General features: G+C 51.1%; 1 protein-coding gene across 17 annotated transcripts in view; it reads left to right on the forward strand.

Moving 5' to 3' along the window:
- The window catches only part of CAMK2G (calcium/calmodulin dependent protein kinase II gamma), a 1,229,125-nt gene that overhangs the window by 1,151,742 nt on the left and 58,173 nt on the right, over positions 1-19,210 (forward strand). For 16 of the 17 annotated variants that reach the window (XM_050803437.1, XM_050803434.1, XM_050803442.1 and 13 more), the window contains exons 1-2: positions 15,443-15,634; positions 16,944-17,038. In XM_050803437.1, coding sequence (XP_050659394.1) covers positions 15,570-15,634; positions 16,944-17,038 — 160 coding nt within the window. In that variant the 5' untranslated portion in view covers positions 15,443-15,569. Of the gene's footprint in view, positions 1-15,439; positions 15,635-16,943; positions 17,039-19,210 lie in introns of those variants that run through there. The other variant, XM_050803448.1, reaches the window with a different exon arrangement.

Raw genomic sequence — 19,210 nt, forward strand, 5'->3', positions numbered from 1 at the left:
ATAAACAAGGAAAAGAGGAGGACTTTGAGCTTCAGGAGCCAGAGGCTATAATTTCTGTCTCAGGAATAATGATGACAACAATAATACCCTTATTATAAATGCGCTTTATAATATGCAAGATACCTTCATAGACATTATCTCATTTGATCCTTACTGCAGCCCTGTGAGGCAGGCAGATATTCTTCACCGCACTTTAAATATAAGGAATCTAAATCTCACCCAAGTAAGTGACTTGTCCAAGGTCAGTCTTAAGAAAGTGGCAATGGCAGGGCCTGCGTCAACGTAGAAGGGGGTTTGGGGAACCTAGACCTGCATAGCTAGAGGTCTTTGCAGGAAGAAAGGAACTCAGAGAATGAATGGGGAGCCCTGGCCTTCTGCTGATGGCCCTGGGAAATATGGGGCTTCATGGCTCTGTGGCCTGAGAAGTGACCCCATACACAGAGCCTGCTGGTGGTCTGGGCATGCAGGGCCATCACAGCGGGCCCCTGGGCAGCTTCATCTCCTCTCTTGGCTGGCGGGTGGGAAGGGTTTTTCTGTTCCCCTTATGCCGCCCCCTGAGTCAGCTCTCTGGCATTGCCCTGGCATGTCCTGGGCCCCACGCCCAGGCAGTGAGGAGGCACTGGCAGATTGCCCAGGGAATGCTGCTGTCTTAACTTAAGCCAAATCCTAATTACGACCCCCTTCCCGGAGGCAACCCGATAATAGCTGCATTGGGGGCTGCAACTTGTAGGCACAAGGTGAGTCTCCCCTGCCCCTTGGGCTTTCTGGCACAGGTGTCACTGGGCACCCACCTTTACCTGACGGCTGCAGCCCTGGAGGGAATGCAGGGAACAAATCCATTTTGTAGTCTTTGGCTGAGCCAGGCTCCCACCCCAGGGCCCTGCTTGGGTTTCTGGTCACATCCAAATAGCTACGGAGGGAGTTGCTTTTGGACAGAATGGAGGAAAACAGAGCCAAGACTCCAGCCTGAAGCCGCCTCAGCTGTTTCTGGGGCTCTGACTCAGAAGCTGCTTCTCAGGAATGTGGAGCACTGGGGCCTCTGAGACCCTTGTCCAGGCACAGTGGAATGAACAACTGGGTGGAGGGGATGTTTCACTCTTCTCTGTCTTTTCTGAAAACACCCACACACAGAAATCCACCACTGGGCAGGCTGAGAGCTCCTCCAGGAAGGAAGGCTTCCCAGACCCCCTCAGACCCCAGGGATCTATCCCTAGAAACGGCCACGGGCAGCCACAACTTGCACTTACAAAAATGCTGCACTGCATGGGAGTCTGTCTCTCTCTATATATATCTTATCTCCCCAGCTCTGTTGTGACTTCCTTGACCTCATGCTTCTGAGCGAAAAAGAGTGCCCTGAATATCAGTCATTTGACAAACATATTGACTGACAGATAATCTGAGAAAAAGGAAGAAATAAATAAACAAAAAGAGACAAAGAGAAATCAGTGAGAAAGCAAGCAGGCAGATCGCAACCCAAAGTCTGGGGAATCTGCTTCCCTTTCCAAGCAAAGCTCCCAGGCCACCTGGAGAAGGGAGAGCAGGAAGGCTGTGTTGAGGTGGCCTGGTGCTTCCTCGTCCCTAGTACCCACTCCAGCCCCAGATGCCCTCAGATCTACCAGAAGACACTGGAGATCCTTCTACCTCCAGAAAGGAGGGGTTCTGCAGTGATTCTCCAAATGTGGATGATTTTCTCTGCTTCTGGCCTTACTTCCTTGCCCTAAAGCAAATAGGTGTCCCATGGGATAATTCAGTGAAATGAGACATAGAGAGAACTAACCCTGGAGGAGAAATCATGTCAGCAGTTTATCACAGAATGCATTGATTTTAAGTTTGTCTGTGTACGTCATTAGATCATAAGAGCTGGGAGGGTAGGAAGGGAGCTCTTGTTCACCAAGCTAGTCCCAGAGTATAGTATCCTGCCTAGTACACAGAAGGTGCTCAGTTGGGTGCCACATATATATTTGTTGATTTGGCTCATCAAGGGGCACCTGGAACCTGCCAGAACACTCCTGTTATCTAGCTGGCATCAGCAACTTTTATTCTGGAGCTCATTCCATGTCTGAGATGTAGTGATCTACTGGAAGAAACCAAAGCTGGAGGCACCAATAGACTGTGGGGCCTTGGGTGCTAAGACAGACTTGGTGCTGGAAATGATTCCTGGGGTGGAGTGGGCTGAGTAATCTGGCGGCTCGCTGGCTCTCTAAAACTGGGTCTAAGGCGGCCTCTAGTGGACAAGCAGAATCACTGCCCGTTTGGAGTGGAGGCCCAGCCTCCTCACTTCCTTTTCTTTTTTTTTTTAAATAACATTTCCTCCTTTTTTTTTTTTTTTTAATTATGCTTTATGTTCTAGGGTACATGTGCACAACGTGCAGGTTTGTTACATGTGCCATGTTGGTGTGCTGCACCCATTAACTCATCATTTACATTAGGTACATCTCCTAATGCTATCCCTCCCCCAGCCCCCCACCCCACAACAGGCCCCGGTGTGTGATGTTCCCCTTCCTGTGTCCAGGTGATCTCATTGTTCAATTCCCACCTATGAGTGAGAACATGTGGTGTTTGGTTTTCTGTTCTTGTGATAGTTTGCTGAGAATGATGGTTTCCAGCTGCATCCATGTCCCTACAAAGGACAGGAACTCATCATCCTTTTTTACGGTTGCATAGTATTCTACGGTGTATATGTGCCACATTTTCTTAATCCAGTCTGTCATTGATGGACATTTGGGTTGGTTCCAAGTCTTTGCTGTTGTGAATAGTGCTGCAATAAACATATGTGTGCATATGTCTTTATAGCAGCATGATTTATAATGCTTTGGGTTTATACCCAGTAATGGGATGGCTGGGTCGAATGGTATTTCTAGTTCTAGATCCTTGAGGAATCGCCACACTGTCTTCCACAGTGGTATACCATCTCACACCAGTTAGAATGGCGATCATTAAAAAGTTAGGAAACGCCAGGCACGGTGGCTCACGCCTGTAATCCCAACACTTTGGGAGGCCGAGGTGGGCGGATCACGAGGTCAGGAGATCGAGACCATGGTAAAACCCTGTCTCTACTAAAAAAATACAAAAAATTAGCTGAACGTGGTGGCGGGCGCCTGTAGTCCCAGCTACTCAGGAGAATGAGGCAGGAGAATGGCGTGAACCTGGAAGGCGGAGTTTGCAGTGAGCCGAGATCACGCCACTGCACTCCAGCCTGGGCCACAGAGCGAGACTCCGTCTTGTTTGTTGTTGTTGTTTTTTGAGATGGAGTCTAGCTCTGTCACCCAGGCTGGAGTGCAGTGGCGCAATCTCAGCTCACTGCAGCTTCTGCCTCCAGGGTTCAAGCAATTCTCCTGCCTCAGCCTCCCAAGTAGCTGGGATTACAGGCACGTGCCACCATGCCCAGCAAACTTCTTTTCCTTTTTCTTTTCTTTTTTTTTTTTTTTTTGAGACGGAGTCTGGCTGTGTCACCAGGCTGGAGTGCAGTGTTGCAATCTCGGCTCACTGTAACCTCCGCCTCCCGGGTTCAAGCTATTCTCCTGCCTCAGCCTCCCAAGTAACCGGGATTACAGGCATAAGCTACCATGCCTGGCTAATTTTTGTGTTTTTAGTAGAGACGAGGTTTCACCATGTTGGCCAGGATGGTGTCAATCTCTTGGCCTCGTGATCCGCCCACCTTGGCCTCCCAAAGTGCTGATTACAGGTGTGAGCCACCACGCCCAGCTGCTAATTTTCGTATCTTTAGTAGAGATGGGGTTTCACCATGTTGGCAAGGCTGGTCTCAAACTCCTGACCTCAAGTGCTGGGACCTCAAGTGCCTCCCAAAGTGCTGGGATTACAGGCATGAGTCACCGCACCCGGACTCAACATAAGAAATTTAGAAAGCACATTTAAGGAAGAAAAAAAGTTCACATTGATACCACTATCAGAGATAGGAACTATTAACCTAATGATGCACATCCTTCAGCATGTGGAGCCTGTCCACAAAAGCAGGGCAGTGTGGGAGTGGAGCAAAACCACAAGACTGACCAGAACTATGCAGGTTCCGGAGAGTTCTACATGGGCATTCGTACTTAATGCTGAAGGAAACAGCATTTCAGCAAAGAAGTAGCCTATTGAAAGTGATCTTATTTTCTGCAGATCTCTGCCTATGTGTTCATTTCAGCAGAGAGGCTTTCCCTGACCACGTTATATCAAATAGCACCCCTCTGCCACTCTATCCCTTTCCCTGCTTTAATTTTTTGGTAAGACTTGTCACCACCTGATGTATTAAATATTTATTTGTTCATTTGTTTATTGTTTGTTCCTCTCAGCAGAAGGTAGGCTTCCTGAGGGCAGAGACATCATCTCTTTTTTTCACTCCTTTTTTTTTTTTTTTGAGACATAGTCTTGCTCTATCACCCAGGCTGGAGTGCACTGGTGTGATCTCTGCTCACTGCAACTTCCACCTCCTGGGTTCAAGCAATTCTCCTGTCTCAGCCTCCCGAGTAGCTGGGACTACAGGCGCGTGCCACCATACCCGGCTAATTTTTGTATTTTTAGTAGAGATGGGGTTTCACTATATTGGTCAGGGTGGTCTTAAACTCCTGACCCCAGGTGATCCACCTGACTCGGCCTCCTAAAGTGCTGGAATTACAGGGGTGAGCCACCGCGACCGGCCTTGTTCACTACTATATACCCAACACTGAGACAATGTCCCATTAATTTTTTTTTTTTTTTTTTTTTTGAGACAGGGTTTTGCTCTTCTTGCCCAAGCTGGAGTGCAATGGCGCAATCTCAGCTCACTGCAACCTCCACCTCCCGGGTTCAAGCGATTCTCCTGCCTCAGCCTTCTGAGTAACTGAGATTACAGGCATGCACTACCATGCCTGGCTAATTTTGTATTTTTAGTAGAGACTAAATATAAATATATAGACACATATAAATATAAATATAAATAAGACACATTAGTAGAGGGTTTCTCCATGTTGGTCAGGCTGGTCTTGAACTCCCGACCTCAGGTGATCCACCCACCTCGGCCTCCCAAAGTGCTGGGATTACAGGCATGAGCCACTGCGCTTGGCCAATATTTCTTAGAAAGAAAGAAAAAGAGATAGAGAAAGAAGGAAGGAAGGAAGGAAGGAAGGAAGGAAGGAAGGAAGGAAGGAAGGAAGGAAGGAAGGAAGGAAGGAAGGAAGGAAGGAAGGAAGGAAGGAAGAGGAAGGGAAGGAAGGAAAGGAGGGAAGGAGGGAGGGAGGGAGGGAGGAAGGAAAGAAAAAAAGGTGGAGAAAGAAAGAGAAAAAGAAAGAAAGAGGAAAATAAATAAAATGGGTCAGCAAAGTTAGAAGGAGGGCTACTGCAGAAACTCAGGAGGCTGAGGAAGGCCTAGTCCAGGATGATGGGAGGGAAATAAAAAAGAAGAGATGGATACAAGGACATGTAAAGGGAAAATATATGGGTGTCAGTTCCTAGTGATATACAGGATGATAATAATAACAAGTACCATTTATTTAGCATCAGGCATCAAGCCATTCACCTACAAATACTATCATTAAATTATTATAACAACCCTACAGTGAAAGTTACAACATCTTTATTTCACCAATGAGGAACACGAAGCTCAGGGAGCTTAAGTACCTTGCCCAAGGTTGCACAAGTATTAATAGTAAGCAGCAATCCCAGAATTCAAACCCAGCTCTGTCCCCTAAGTGAGATAAGGGATGAATCAAGATTGACTCCAAGATTCTGAACCTAAGTCATTGGCAGACTAGTCATGTCACTGTCAGGGCCAAGGGATCCTGAGAAGAAAACTGGTCAAGGGTGGCAAGAGGTATATAGTTCTAATGGCTAATATTTATTGAGCCCTGACTATTCCAGGCACTGTTTTGCCCTTCACTTATACTGATAATTTATTCCTCATAAAATCCTATCAATAGCTAGGAGGAATAAGTTCAAGAGATCTATCAGGAGATATAGCACTGTGATTGGCCGGGTGCAGTGGCCTGTAATCCCAGCATTTTGGGAGGCTGGGGTGGGTGGATCACTTGAGATCAGGAGTTTGAGACCAGCCTGGCCAACATGGCAAAACCCTGTCTCCACTAAAATTACAAAAATAAATAAATAAATAAATAAAAATTAGCTAGGTCTGGTGGCACGTACCTGTAATACCAACTTGAACATGGGAGGCCGAGGTTGCAGTGAGCTGAGATCATGCCACTGCACCCCATCCTGGGCGACAGAGTGGGTCCTTGTCTCAAAAAAAAGAGTTAGCATGGTGACTATAGTTAATAACAATGTACTGTATTCTTGAAAATAACTAAGAAAGTTGATTTTAAAGTGTTCTCAACACAAAAAAACAGTATGTGAGATAATGCATATGTTAATCAGCTGGATTTAGCCATTCCATAATGTATACATATTTCAAAACAACATGTTGTATATGATAAATATATACATTTTTTTGGCCAGTGAAAATAAATAAGATGCTAATTAAAAAAAAAAAAAGTCTATGAAGTGAGTACTATTATTATTCTTATTTTGCCAGTAAGAAAACTGAGGCACAGACAAGTCATAAAACACAGGCCACGCGCGGTAGTTCACGCCTGTAATCCCAGCACTTTGGGAGGCCAAGGCGGACAGATCACTGAGGTCAGGAGTTTGAGACCAGCCTGGGCAACATGGTGAAACTCCATCTCTACAAAAAATACAAAAAGAAAATAGCTGGGCATGGTGGCGCACACCTGTAGAACCAGTTACTCAGGAGGCCGAGATAGGTGGATAGATTGAGCTTGGGAAGTCTAGGCTGCAGTGAGCTGTGATTGCACCACCACACTCCAGCCTGGGCAACAGAACGAGATAATGTCTCAAAAACAAAAAACAAAAGAAATGCTCACAGGCTCCCACAGCTAGTGTGTTCTCAACCATCATGTTATCCAGCCTCTCAGTGTGGTTAATTTGGAGAAGGATCATGTCGAATTTGGGTGGATAGTATGACATTCAAGTGGGAATGTCTGGAAGGGGATCATCTGTAGCTCAGGTCTAGGACCTAGCAGCCTCTGGACCCTGCCTGGAGTCCAGAGAGTTGGACATGGGTCCTTCCTTTTTTTTTTTTTTTTTTTTTTTGACATGGAGTCTCACTCTGTCACCCAGGCTAAAGGGCACTGGCACGATCTTGGCCCACTGCAACCTCCACCTTCCAGGTTCAAGTGATTCTCCTGTCTCAGCCTCCCAAGTAGCTGGGATTACAGGCGTGCACTTGCACGCCTGGCTAATTTTTGTATTTTTGGTAGAGACAGGGTTTCGCCATATTGGTCTCAAACTCCTGACCTCTCAGGTGATCCTCCTGCCTTGGCCTCCCAAAGTGTTGGGATTACAGGCGTGAGCCACCGTGCCCAGCCTGACATGGGTCGTTCCTGAGGCACATCCCTGCCTGGCCTGTTAGCCCACCCACAGCCAGGCATGATTTCCACGTGGCTGGTCCCAGCTTTATGGCCTGTTTCTCCCCTCTTCACACCCTCCCCTCCTTTTCTCCTGACCACCCTGTGTCCCAAACACCTGTCAAGCCCTCAGCACCTCAACACTGTGTTTTCCACTGGCATTGCCACCTCAATTCCACTTCTATCCACCAACATCCTTCCTCTCTTTCCTTTCTGTTAAGTCATTTCTGATGGTTCCAACTGATTTCATTACTCCCATTTACACCATGCTTTGCTTTTACTTTCTAAGCATTTGTTGAGTACCTACTACAGCCGAGTCACTTTAGATCCTGGGGATGCCAGGATGAACATAAACAGGCATAGATCCTACCCTCTTGAGGCCTGTAGTCATAGAAACACCTGTATACACTTGGGACGAGTGCTTTGAAGAAGTGGTAGATGGTACTTTTGGGGCTGTCAAGACACGAATTTGATCTGGTCAAGAGGCCAGGGAAAGTTACCCTGAGAAAATGCTGCTTGGGCAGAGAACGGGAGGACAGACAGGCAAAGAGGGGAGGGAAGAGTGAGTCAGGCAGCCACTTGTGCAAAGACCCAGAGGCTGCCTGTGGTGCTAATCTTGGGGTTTGTATCCTTGTTTTATTATCATGTTTATCTTCTTGTCCCCGGTGAGTAAAGCTCTTTAAGGCAGGGCCTATTTCTGGCCTCTTGCTGTCCTCTGCAGGGGTTAAGACTAAAGCTTGCCCAGGGCAGGGAGACAGTTGTTTGAATGGACTAAGTGGACACTGTCTGTTTCTGCAGAGACCCCCAGTGCACCACCCCCAGAACCCCTGGAGTGCAGACAGGTCATCCTGTGGCCATCTCTACCCCCCTTCTTTGTGGTGGCCAAGGGACAAGAAACAGCGTCACTTCTAGCTCCAGACCCAGATTTACGTCTGTCCTTGATGAAGGTGTCTTCTTGCACTGAACTGGGATTTCAGGTCTCCTTTGTTTGTGAGCATGGAGGTAGCCTGCCCCTGTGGGCTCCCTGCGAGTCATAGAGTTTGGGACCATAGAAGGAACATCAGGGTGGTTGTACCAGGATGGTGGGGTTTATTAGGGCCTCTGGGCCCTATTCTCCCACTGCTGCCCCCTGGCCCACTCTGGCCACACCAGTCTTCTTTCCACCCCTCAAATACTCCATGACCTTTTTTTTAAATTTTATTTTATTTGAGACAGGGTCTCGCTTTGTTGTCCAGGCTGGAGTGCAGTGGCATGATCACGGCTCACTGCATCCTCTACCTCCCAGGCTTAAGTGATCCTCAGGCCTCAGTCTTCCGAATAGCTGGGACCATGACCGCTTTTTATCTCAGGACTTTGTCACTGCCCCTTCCACCAGGAATGCTCGTTTGGATCTTCAAACAACTACCTCCTTATCATCATTTCTAAATGTTATTCCTAAATGTCTCCCTTAAAAGTTGCGTTCGGCCGGGCGCGGTGGCTCAAGCCTGTAATCCCAGCACTTTGGGAGGCCGAGACGGGCGGATCACAAGGTCAGGAGATCGAGACCATCCTGGCTGACACGGTGAAACCCCGTCTCTACTAAAAAATACAAAAAACTAGCCGGGCGAGGTGGCGGGCGCCTGTAGTCCCAGCTACTTGGGAGGCTGAGGCAGGAGAATGGCGTGAACCCGGGAGGCGGAGCTTGCAGTGAGCTGAGATCCGGCCACTGCACTCCAGCCTGGGCGGCAGAGCGAGACTCCGTCTTAAAAAAAAAAAAAAAAAAAAAAAAGTTGCGTTCAAACAGCACCCAGGTCTGAGTACCTCGGTTAAAGGCGCCCTCTATGTTCCTTACTCCATCACTCTCTATCCTCATTACTTGATTTTACTTTCTCTGTAGTAGGACCTAACTTCAGTCCAAAATGACCTCTTTCCAGGTACACTGCCTGCCTACAGGGATGTAAGCGCCAAGAGGCAGAGTTTTGCTGGATTCTTCTCTTCTGTTTCCTAAATGACTGGAACAGAGGAGCTACTCAATAAAATGAATGAATGAATGAATGAATGAATGAACGAACGAACGAATGAACGAACAAATGTCCCCTGTGGGTACATGCCTGGATTCAGGGGGCTGGGACTAGATTGAGATAAATCCACACTGAGTTTAAGATTCCAACCTAGATGGTAGTAGTGGTATGAGCCTGTCTGAATTGCCCCCCATTCAATTTACAGGCCCCCCCATCTCTTTCTATTCACTGCCCTTCAATCATATTCTCCCAGCTCCACCATAAACTGTGTTAGCTATTTGCCCTGGGGCATGCTACTTTACCTTTCTAAACTTCAGTTTCCTCCTCTAAACTTTCATACTTGCAGGGTGATGGTGAGAGTTAAATGGAGTAGATTATTTAGAGTGCTTAGTGCATGAGCCTTGCAAGTAGCAAGCCTTCTCTAGACGTTAGCTTCCCTGGTGAGTTTTGTCATCCTCACCACACCTCGCTTTGTCATTTTTTTTTTTTTTTTTTTTTTTTTTTTGACGCTCCCCTTCCCATCCCTCCCTGTGCGCCTCACGTTTGCCCACCAGGGGGCCCCACATGCCGCTCTTCCTGCCCAGGTCGTCCACACTGATGCATGCCGCCCGCCTGTCATGGCATCAGTACCTCGCTTGTGCCTCTGATGACAGCTCTGTCACTGTCTCTGATGACAGATTTGTCTACTGGTTCTGCCTCTTCATTCCAAGTATCTCAGTCCCTTGCACCCAATACTTCATTCATTCCTAATGACTGAGCACCTACTATGTGCCAGGCTTCAATGGTAGGTGTTGGGGATACAAGGAGAAAGATCAGCCATGCCCTCCCTTCAAGAAGCTCAGAGTCTATAGGAGGATGGCAGAGGGGTCAAGAGGCAGAGGGGGCCACGCCCTGGACTGGATGGATGAGAAAGCCAGGATCACATTGCTCTTTGGAACTAACCCGCTGGCTGGAAAACGTGCGGAAGCTCCCCGCCATCAGGCCCTCAGCTCCTCACGTTACATATTTCTACACTTACCTGAATTTCTCAGCTCAGCTCTTCATCCCTAGTGCCTCAAACCCTATTCCAGACACCTCAGTTCCTTACACCAGATGCTGCAGCCCTTGCCTCAAACACCTCAGCCTCTCATTCCAAACTCTCCTATGTCCCAAACTTTAGGAGCTCAGCCATTCACCTCAAATATCTCAGCCCCTCCTCTAAGAAATACTGCAGTCAGGCCAGGTGTGGTGGCTCATGCCTGTAACCCCAGCACTTAGGGAGGCTGAGGCAGGAGGGCTGCTCGGGTTCAGGAGTTCAAGACCAGCTCAGGCAACATAGCAAGACCTTGTCTCTACTAAACATTAAAAAAATTAGCTGGACATGGTGGCTCATGTTTGTAGTCCCAGCTACTCAGGAGACTGAAGTGGGAGGATGGCCTGAGCCCAGGAGATAGAAGCTGCAGTGAGCTGGGATCACTTCACTGCACTTCAGTCTAGGCGACATGGTGAGACGCTATCTTAAAAAAAAAAAAAAGAAGAAGAAGAAGAAAAAAAAAAAAATGCTGCAGTCATTGACATAATCTGTGGTTCTCAGTCCCTTTTTTTTTTTTTTTTTTTTTTTTTTCAGCTTTTAGATTCAGGAGGGATGGGAAAAAGTAGTGATTTGGAGAAGCCCACTGGTAGGCTTTTTCTGATGTGTCTTCCAGGGCAGAGGGGGGCATCCTTCACTCCCTCCCAGTGTGAGGATTGCTTATTTAAATATTGTGTTTGCAGTGACTCATGCCTGTAATCACAGCACTTTGAGAGGCCAAAGCAGGAGGACAGCCTGAAATCAGGAGTTCAAGACCAGCTTGGGTAACATAGCAAGACCCTCATTTCTACCAAAAAAAAATTAAGCTGGGTATAGTGGCACGGACCTGTAGTCCCAGCCATTCCGGAGGCTGAGGCAGGAGAGCGGCTTGAGCGCAGGAGTTCAAGGCTGCAGTGAATTAGGATTACACCACTGCACCCCAGCCTGGGTGACAGAGTGAGACACTGTCTCAAAACAAATGTTGTATTTGCTTTCTCACTCTTTCCTATCTCCATGATCACATCTTCTCTCCAGTTTTAAATGCCTCACCATTAATAATTCTCTCAGAGTTCCTTGGAGAGAGGTCATGATCTCATCACTCCTAATTCTCCAAAACTAATCATAGAATCTCAGAGTTGGAAAGGACCCAGAAGTCCAATGGGTTCCAAACTTCTTTTCAGTTAGGGAGTCTTAACTGCAACCAAATCTTATGTGGAACATCAATATATATGTTGACTAGCTGTTGGAGCCTGGCCATGTAACCCAATGGATTCTGCTTAGAATATGGATTAAAAACCCCTCATGGACATGAGACTTTGCAGGCTTCAAAGAGAAAGATCTGAATGATGGAGGGTCCCACCCAGTGGGTGCCTCTGGTGATTATCAGGGTATTGACAACTTTGTCATTCCCTGTTCTCCGAGCTCTGAGCACAGCCTGAGTGCTGGTGCTGCCCAGGGGACTGACTGCAACCGGAGCAACCCAGCCCCAAGACCCCAGGAGGTTGCCATAGATACTGAGGTGAAGGGAGCTGGTGAGCTTGTTATTATTTGTGTGTATCTTCCCTCTAATTGCTGTGGGGTAGCTGGATGCTGTGTGGGCGCTACATCAGTGGGGATAGAGGAGGGTGTATGTGCGAGGGTGTGTGTTTGTGTGTGCACACAGAAGTATCTATAGGCTCCAAGCCACCACTATGGATGTGTCAGAGCCTGCGCTGTTGAGAGAAGTAGTGAGGGAGGAAGGGAGAAGTGAGGTAGAGATACAAAGGAGAAAGGAGGCTGGACAAGGTGGCTCATGCCTGTAATCCCAGCACTTTGGGAGGCCAAGACAGGATGATTGCTTGAGTCTAGGAGTTTGAGACCAGCCTGGTCAAAATTGTGAGACCTCATCTCCACAAAAAAATTTAAAACTAGCTGAGTGTGGTGGCACATGCCTGTAGTCCTAACTACTTGGGAGGCTGAAGCCGCAGTGAGCCGTGACGGCACCACTGTACTCCAGCCTGGGCGACAGAGCGAGACCCTGTCTCAGGGGGAAAATTTAAAAAAAGACAATGGATTAAATTTTCTTCTAATTGTGTGAATTCTAATTTTCTACTTTATTTGGATGTTTCAAAAAGTAAAAGGCAGTGACAAACCTGTGGTAGGGAGTGATATTTGTTGAAAAGCAGCTAGCTCCACTTATATAGTACTGTGAGTCACCCCTGAGGCTTCACCCCAATATTTTTCTCATCACTTTACCTTTTAGAGATACAGTGCAAAATGCTTTATATGGTTACCCCGAAACACCTAGTGTTGAACCCTCCCCTTAGTCGGGATGATGTTCCTCTCCCAGCAGGCATGTGAGACTGGTCAGGGTTGTAGTCCTGTTTTACATTTGCCCGGGGATACTCCTAGGGGACCCCATGGCAGCCCTCTTCTGTGCTTGTTCTGACCTCTCTTCCTCTCCTCATTCCACCTTTCATTCATGAATAGAAAGTTTCAAGTATCAGCCTGGAGGTCAGGAAGCAAGTTGCCTTGAGCACTTGGGAAGGGCACATTGATGATCAACTGATATTCGTGGTTGCTTCTGCTTTGAAGATGGATGACAGAAACTCAACACTTACTGGCATCTCCATGTACGCAATCTCATTGCCCTACCCCACACTGAGACTTGGGACCTGGCTCTCACCCAGGTGCTTTGAGATAGGAAGTGGCCTTACTCTCCACTTTACTTCCTGTTGCCCTGGGGAGGGGTGGGGCATGGTGTTCTGGCACTGCTACCCTTTCCCTTGGCCCTCTCTACCCTTCTCCCTAGAGAACTGCTAATGCTTTTGCTTTAGGGCTTCACGCCCTCCCATTCCCTAATTACCCCTACTGGGTAGTCTGGTTCCCAAAGCAGCTCTCAGGGCTGTTGGGTCAGGACAGGAGGGGAGTACTCCTGGAGAGCTCTGCCCCACTCACCCCTCAGGGAGGCAGCTTGGGAGGCTGGGACACCTCTCAGCCCCCTACTCTGGCAGAGCGAGCCTGCTCCAGACGGAGGCCCAACTCCCAGTGGGTGTCCTGCTGTAATCAAGACTGTGCGGCAGCCTCTGGCTGAGCTCCACCCTGCCCAGTTAGGGCTGGCCTCAGCCTCAGGGGACAGCTGCCCAGGCTGGTCAGGAACCTGCCCAGCCAGTTTGTCCCCCATCGAGACGGTTATGTGCCTCTGTCCCACCAACTTGTGATAGTGGGGACAGGAGAAGGGGTGGTATCTCCCTCTGCCATCCCACAAATATTTACTGAGGGTCTGGGGCTGAGTGTACAATGGTGAACAAAAGGTGCAGAGGCCCCACCTTATTGGAGCCTACAATTCAGTGGGAAGGCAAATATTAAAGAAATAATAACAGCAAACATAGTTCTTTCTTTTCTTTTATTTTCTTTTTTTGAGATGAAGTCTCATCCTGCCGAGTGTAGGCTAGAGTGCAATGGTGCAATCTCGGCTCACTGCAACCTCCGCCTCCTGGGTTCAAGCGATTCTCCTGCCTCAGCCTCCCGAGTAGTTGGGATTATGGGCGCGCGCCTCCACGCCCAGCTAATTTTCATATTTTCAGTAGAGACGGGGCTTCACTATGTTGACCAGGCTGGTCTCAAACTCCTGACCTCGTGATCCACCCGCCTCAGCCTCCCAAAGTGCTGGGATTACAGGCATGAGCCACCGCACCCGGCCCAGCAAACATAGTTCTAATTATGTACCAAGTACTATTCTAAGTGCCTTAGCCCATTTAGTGCTCACAGGCCTATGAGGTAGGTAATATTATTATTCCCAGCCGGGCGAAGTGGCTCACGCCTGTAATCCCAGCACTTTGGGAGGCTGAGGCGGGTGGATCACGAGGTCAGGCGTTCAAGACCAGCCTGGTCAACATAGTGAAGCCCCATCTCTACTAAAAATACAAAAAAATTAGCCGAGCGTGGTGGCGGGCGCCCGTAATCCCAGCTACTCGGGAGGCTGAGGCAGGAGAATCACTTGAACCCAGGAAGTGGAGGCTGCAGTGAGCCAAGATTGCGCCACTGCACTCCAGCCCGGGCGACAGTGCAAGACTCCGTCTAAAAAAAAAAAAAAAAAAAAAAAAAGATTAAGTGACTTACCCAAGGTCACGGAGCTCATCAGTGAGTTGCCCAGAAATCCAAGCCAGGCAGTTTGATGCAAGTTCACTCTTAGACAGCTATGAGATAGCTCTACTGACCCTCATACCAGTCAATGCCTCATTACAAAATGTGGTAGGTGCCAGAAAATAAAAGTACGAGGATGCCTTGCAAGAAAATGGGGATTTCCCCTTTCTTCCACTTTCTCTTCTAGCCCCCACTGCACAAAGCAAAACTTTCTGAGTCTTCCCACTTCACCCCTTTCACTGCTGGCCGGATAGAGAATACTCTTTCATCTCTGCAGTTATGATGCAGGGACGCAGAGTCCTACCTGTATCCTTGTACCTGGCCTGGTCTCCCTGATCAACCCGAGCCTGAAGGGTTTCTTTCTAATAATGGCTCTGGTGGTTGCGCAAGTCTAGACTGTCAGCTCCCGGAGGGAAGGCGGCTGGCAGCTGGCTCTGCGCAGGTTGGGGGCGCCTCCCGGGCATGCAACCTGGCACAGGCTCCTTGACCTTGGCTCTCTCCCCACATGCTAGGAGCCCGGTTGGGGGCTCGGGACCCGCGTGTGGGTCCCGTCCAGAGAGCTCAGTGGTCCAGACCCCTACACTCCTAACACACGCACCCTCGCATGCACATTCCCGAGCCTGCGCGGGGTCCGTCCCGGGACAAGCCCATAAGTCGCGAACCTTCCAGCTCGGTCTGCCCGGACGGGTGGACCGGATCAGGCACCCCCTCCCCTGGGCTGCCCAGGGCGCCTGGCCCAGCGCGGGCGGCTGCGGGGCGGGGCGGGGCCGGCGGCGGGAGGCCCCTCCCCGGGGGCGGGCCGGGGGCCGGCGGGGCTGGGGGCGGGGCGGGCGGGCGGGCGGCGCGGGGGTGTCCCTCCCTCCCTCGCTCTCCCCGGTAAAGTCTCGCGGTGCTGCCGGGCTCAGCCCCGTCTCCTCCTCTTGCTCCTTCGGCCGGGCGGCGGTGACTGTGCACCGACGTCGGCGCGGGCTGCACCGCCGCGTCCGCCCGCCCGCCAGCATGGCCACCACCGCCACCTGCACCCGCTTCACCGACGACTACCAGCTCTTCGAGGAGCTTGGCAAGTACGGCCAGCCCGCCGCGGTCCCCGCCTGCCCTGCCGCCCGGGCGCTATGCGGCTTCTCGCCCCGCCCCCCGGCCCTGCACCGGCCGCTGCGGCGCCCCCTCGGCCGCCCCACCCCCGCCTTTCCCGCCTGCTGCCTCTGGGCCCCGCGCCCCCCGCGCCCTGCCCTGCATCCCCCTTGGCGCCCTGCAGCAGCTGGCGGGGCCGCTGGTCCCCGCGCGCCGCCGCGGACACCGCAGCCCCCGGACCTTTCCCGGGTGCCCTCCAGCCCCGCCCCTCCGCACCCTTCATGCGCCCCGCTCCCGACCACCTCCCAACGCTGCCAGGTTGCTCACTCCGCACCCTGAACCCAGGTCCCACGCGCCTCGCACTCAGGACCCTCGCCGGCCCTGCAGCCCCAGCCCCGCTGCGGAGCCCGGGCGTGGGGGGGCTGTTTGGCGCCCGGCCCCGCCCCCCGCGAGTGCCGCTCCAGGCTCCCAGCCCCTCGGCTGGGCAGTGCGGCGGCACCCCCGTCCCCTCCCCCCATCCCTGCAGTGGTCCCGGGAGCCGCGCCGCAGCCGCAGCATCCCCCTCCCCTCCGCACTGAGCTGGCCGCTGCAGCAGCCCCGGCCCCCCACCCCCACCCGCGGCATCGAGCCCGGCCACTGCAGCCCCCGCCCCGCCCGCCCCCCTAGACGTTTCCAGAGCTGAGAGTGCGAGCTCCCATTGGGGGGGGACGTCAAGGAAAATAACATGGGAAGGGGAGTTCTTGATGTCTGACTGTGTCCTCTCTTCCCTTGCTGTCAGTTTAGCCGGGATGCAGTGAGATGAAGCCGGCTGTGGGAGAGGAGGGGGGGTTGAGCCTCACTTTGCCCCATGGTTGAGGGAGATTTCTCTTTCAGGGGATGATACCCTCTTTTTAATCTCTCCTTCCCCAACCCTCAACTGTTCCTGGTGAGAGAAGGGCAGGGTCTGTCTGCTCCCTTCTGCCCTGGTTCTCTTGGCCGGGACCGCAGGGCTGTCTGAGATGCAGCAGGTGTGTGTTTTCAGCGTCGCCCACCCGCTCCTGATGTGCAGCCTGAGGTGGAGGCTGTTGCCTTGCCCAGGGACTGGATGAGGGGGTGGGAGCGCGGCACACCACCCACATCTGTTCAGTGACCTGGGTGGCCGCGTCCTTCTGCCTCACCTTGGATAGTGGTGGTCGCAGCCCCGGTGTGTGTGTGTGTGACTAGAGGTCTGGTGGTGGGAGCATCATCGTCCCCAGACTTGAAGTGTGTCTGTGTCACTCTGCCCTGCTCCGTGTCCCAGTTCTTTCCCCCTTCTCCCTCCAGGGGTGCTTTCTCTGTGGTCCGCAGGTGTGTGAAGAAAACCTCCACGCAGGAGTATGCAGCAAAAATCATCAATACCAAGAAGTTGTCTGCCCGGGGTGAGTGTTCCCTGTCTTGACCTCTTCCTGAGGGTGCCTCCAGGGGCTATGGTTTCTTCTGAAGAAGCCCCAGAAATTGGGGGTTGTGCGTTTTAGCACTTGGAGAGGAGTTGGAATTTCAGACTGGTTGGACTTTGTGTCAGGCTGAAGCCAGAAAAGGAGTTGCATGGGGGACTGGAAGTGCCCAGGTACAAAAGAATGAAGGAAGAGATGCAGGTAGCTGCAGTGGCCCCCAAAGGCTCAAGGGAGTTCGGTCTTCAGGGAGGTGGAGGATATGGGGGTAGTGGGTGGTACGGAATGGGGAGCTCTTAATTTGGGGCATTTGGAGCCTCTCCCTTTGGGGCAGTGGTGGCTACTGCAGGCCTTTCCTGGTCCCTGTGCCCCAGTGGTGACTTAGGATGGAAATGCAGTAAGTGAGCAGCTCTGACAAAGCCAGCCTCCCCTGCCCACCAGGCGGCAGAACAGACTCCCAAGGGAAGGGAATCTGTAAACATCAGGGGAGGCTGCTACTGGCGAGGGCTTCTTAGGAACAAATTCTGCCAGATGAACTTGATTGCTTTTTTGATCAAATTACAAAGTTGATGGTGCAGCAGCAGATGTAGTCTGTCCTGGGTGGAGGGTGATGCCTCATGGTCTAGAAATCCCAAAGGCCTAGTTTGGGCAGGAACTGCACTGCCTCCAAGTCTGAGGAGCATAAAGGCCAAGGCTTTGGGGCCTCACTTGCGAGATCCTCCCAAGTACCTGAGGCTAGGAGGGTCAGGGCCTGTCTTTCACACCTTGAACCTACACTCTCTGAACCTCCTATTGGGTGCTTGCCAAACTCACCTCATCTGATAGGTGTAGACCCAGCATTGTGTGAAGTGCTCTGTGAACAGGTCTGGTGAGTACAGAGGTCAGATCTTGGAGGGCTGCAGGGTGCAGTTGGGGAACAAAGGTTGTGAGACTCAGAGAATGGAATTAGGGCTGGGCAGTAGGATGCCATAAATATATTAGGAGCCAGGACACATGCCCTGGGGAAGACATGGGCCTTGGCCAATAATGACCCGGGTTTCTCTGGGATAAGAGACGTAATAGATGTCCCAAATGCTCAGAGAAGCTCTACAATTTCACGGACATGACATTGGGCTTGTATCATGTTGGCAGTTGTTCTGGGACCTGTTTAGCAGGGCCTTGTCCACCACCTGGCTGGGGACTCTCTCTCCATCCCCCTAGTAGGGCACTAATTTCTGACTCCCATCCAGCTCCACCTCTTGCTGTTCGTGTGTATTGCCTATAAAGTTGGACTTGTTTGTTTTCTTTTCCTCTGGGTACCTTGAGTCTGAGGATGGTTGCCATAGAGATATGTGGGCAGTCAGATGCCCTCCTTCCCTGGAGTAGGGGTGGGGGGGGACAACAGGGGCTGGGATCTCTGGCAGACATCCTCTGGCCAAGGATGGAAGGTGCAGGCAGGAACGATGGCTTGAGGCTGGATACCTCTCATGCCCACACAGCAGAACCCTGGTGCATCAGAAACGGGCCTGGTGTCTGGTGTCTCCAGTTGATGACGCAATGCTTTGCTATCCTCATCTCACCAGTGTCCTCTGACCCAGGGGTAAGGGAAGGAGAGACGGCTGGGAGCCGAATTCTGGGATGTGAGGAAAGGTGATGTGGTGACTTCCTGCAGCTGCCTGACTGGGACTTTCATTTCCTACTCCTTCCCTACCTGCCTGAACTTCCATGACCTGTGTGATAGCATCGCTTTCCCTTCCTCACCTCCTTTCAACCTTGTCCCATCTTTCCCAACGGTTATCTTTCCCTGGCCAAACTGGATGAGGTTTGATTTCTCTTTGATTTCCCCCCCCTCCTCAAGAAGAGGATTCTTGTGTAAAAGTATATGCTTCAGACAGAAACTCCCCCTCTCCCAAGATGGATATGCCAAGACTGGGCTCTGTTGTGTGGCTTCATGTGCCAGGTTGACTTTGGGACAGAGGCACAGATGATAGGCACAGATGCCAGCCAGAGGGGTCATAATGTGTAAATGCCAGCCAGTACTGTGTGGAGGTGGGAGAGTGGAAAGGGGCTGTCTTGGAGATGGAGGGAACAAGGTGGAGCTGGACTATAGGTGTGGGCATGGGGGATGTGAGCTCCTGGAGAGAACTGGGCCAGGGTAGCCATGGGCTGGTGCCCATGGGG

This window comes from Macaca thibetana, chromosome 9 (assembly GCF_024542745.1).
Source record: "Macaca thibetana thibetana isolate TM-01 chromosome 9, ASM2454274v1, whole genome shotgun sequence".
In the NCBI taxonomy this organism is placed as follows: Eukaryota; Metazoa; Chordata; class Mammalia; order Primates; family Cercopithecidae; genus Macaca; species Macaca thibetana.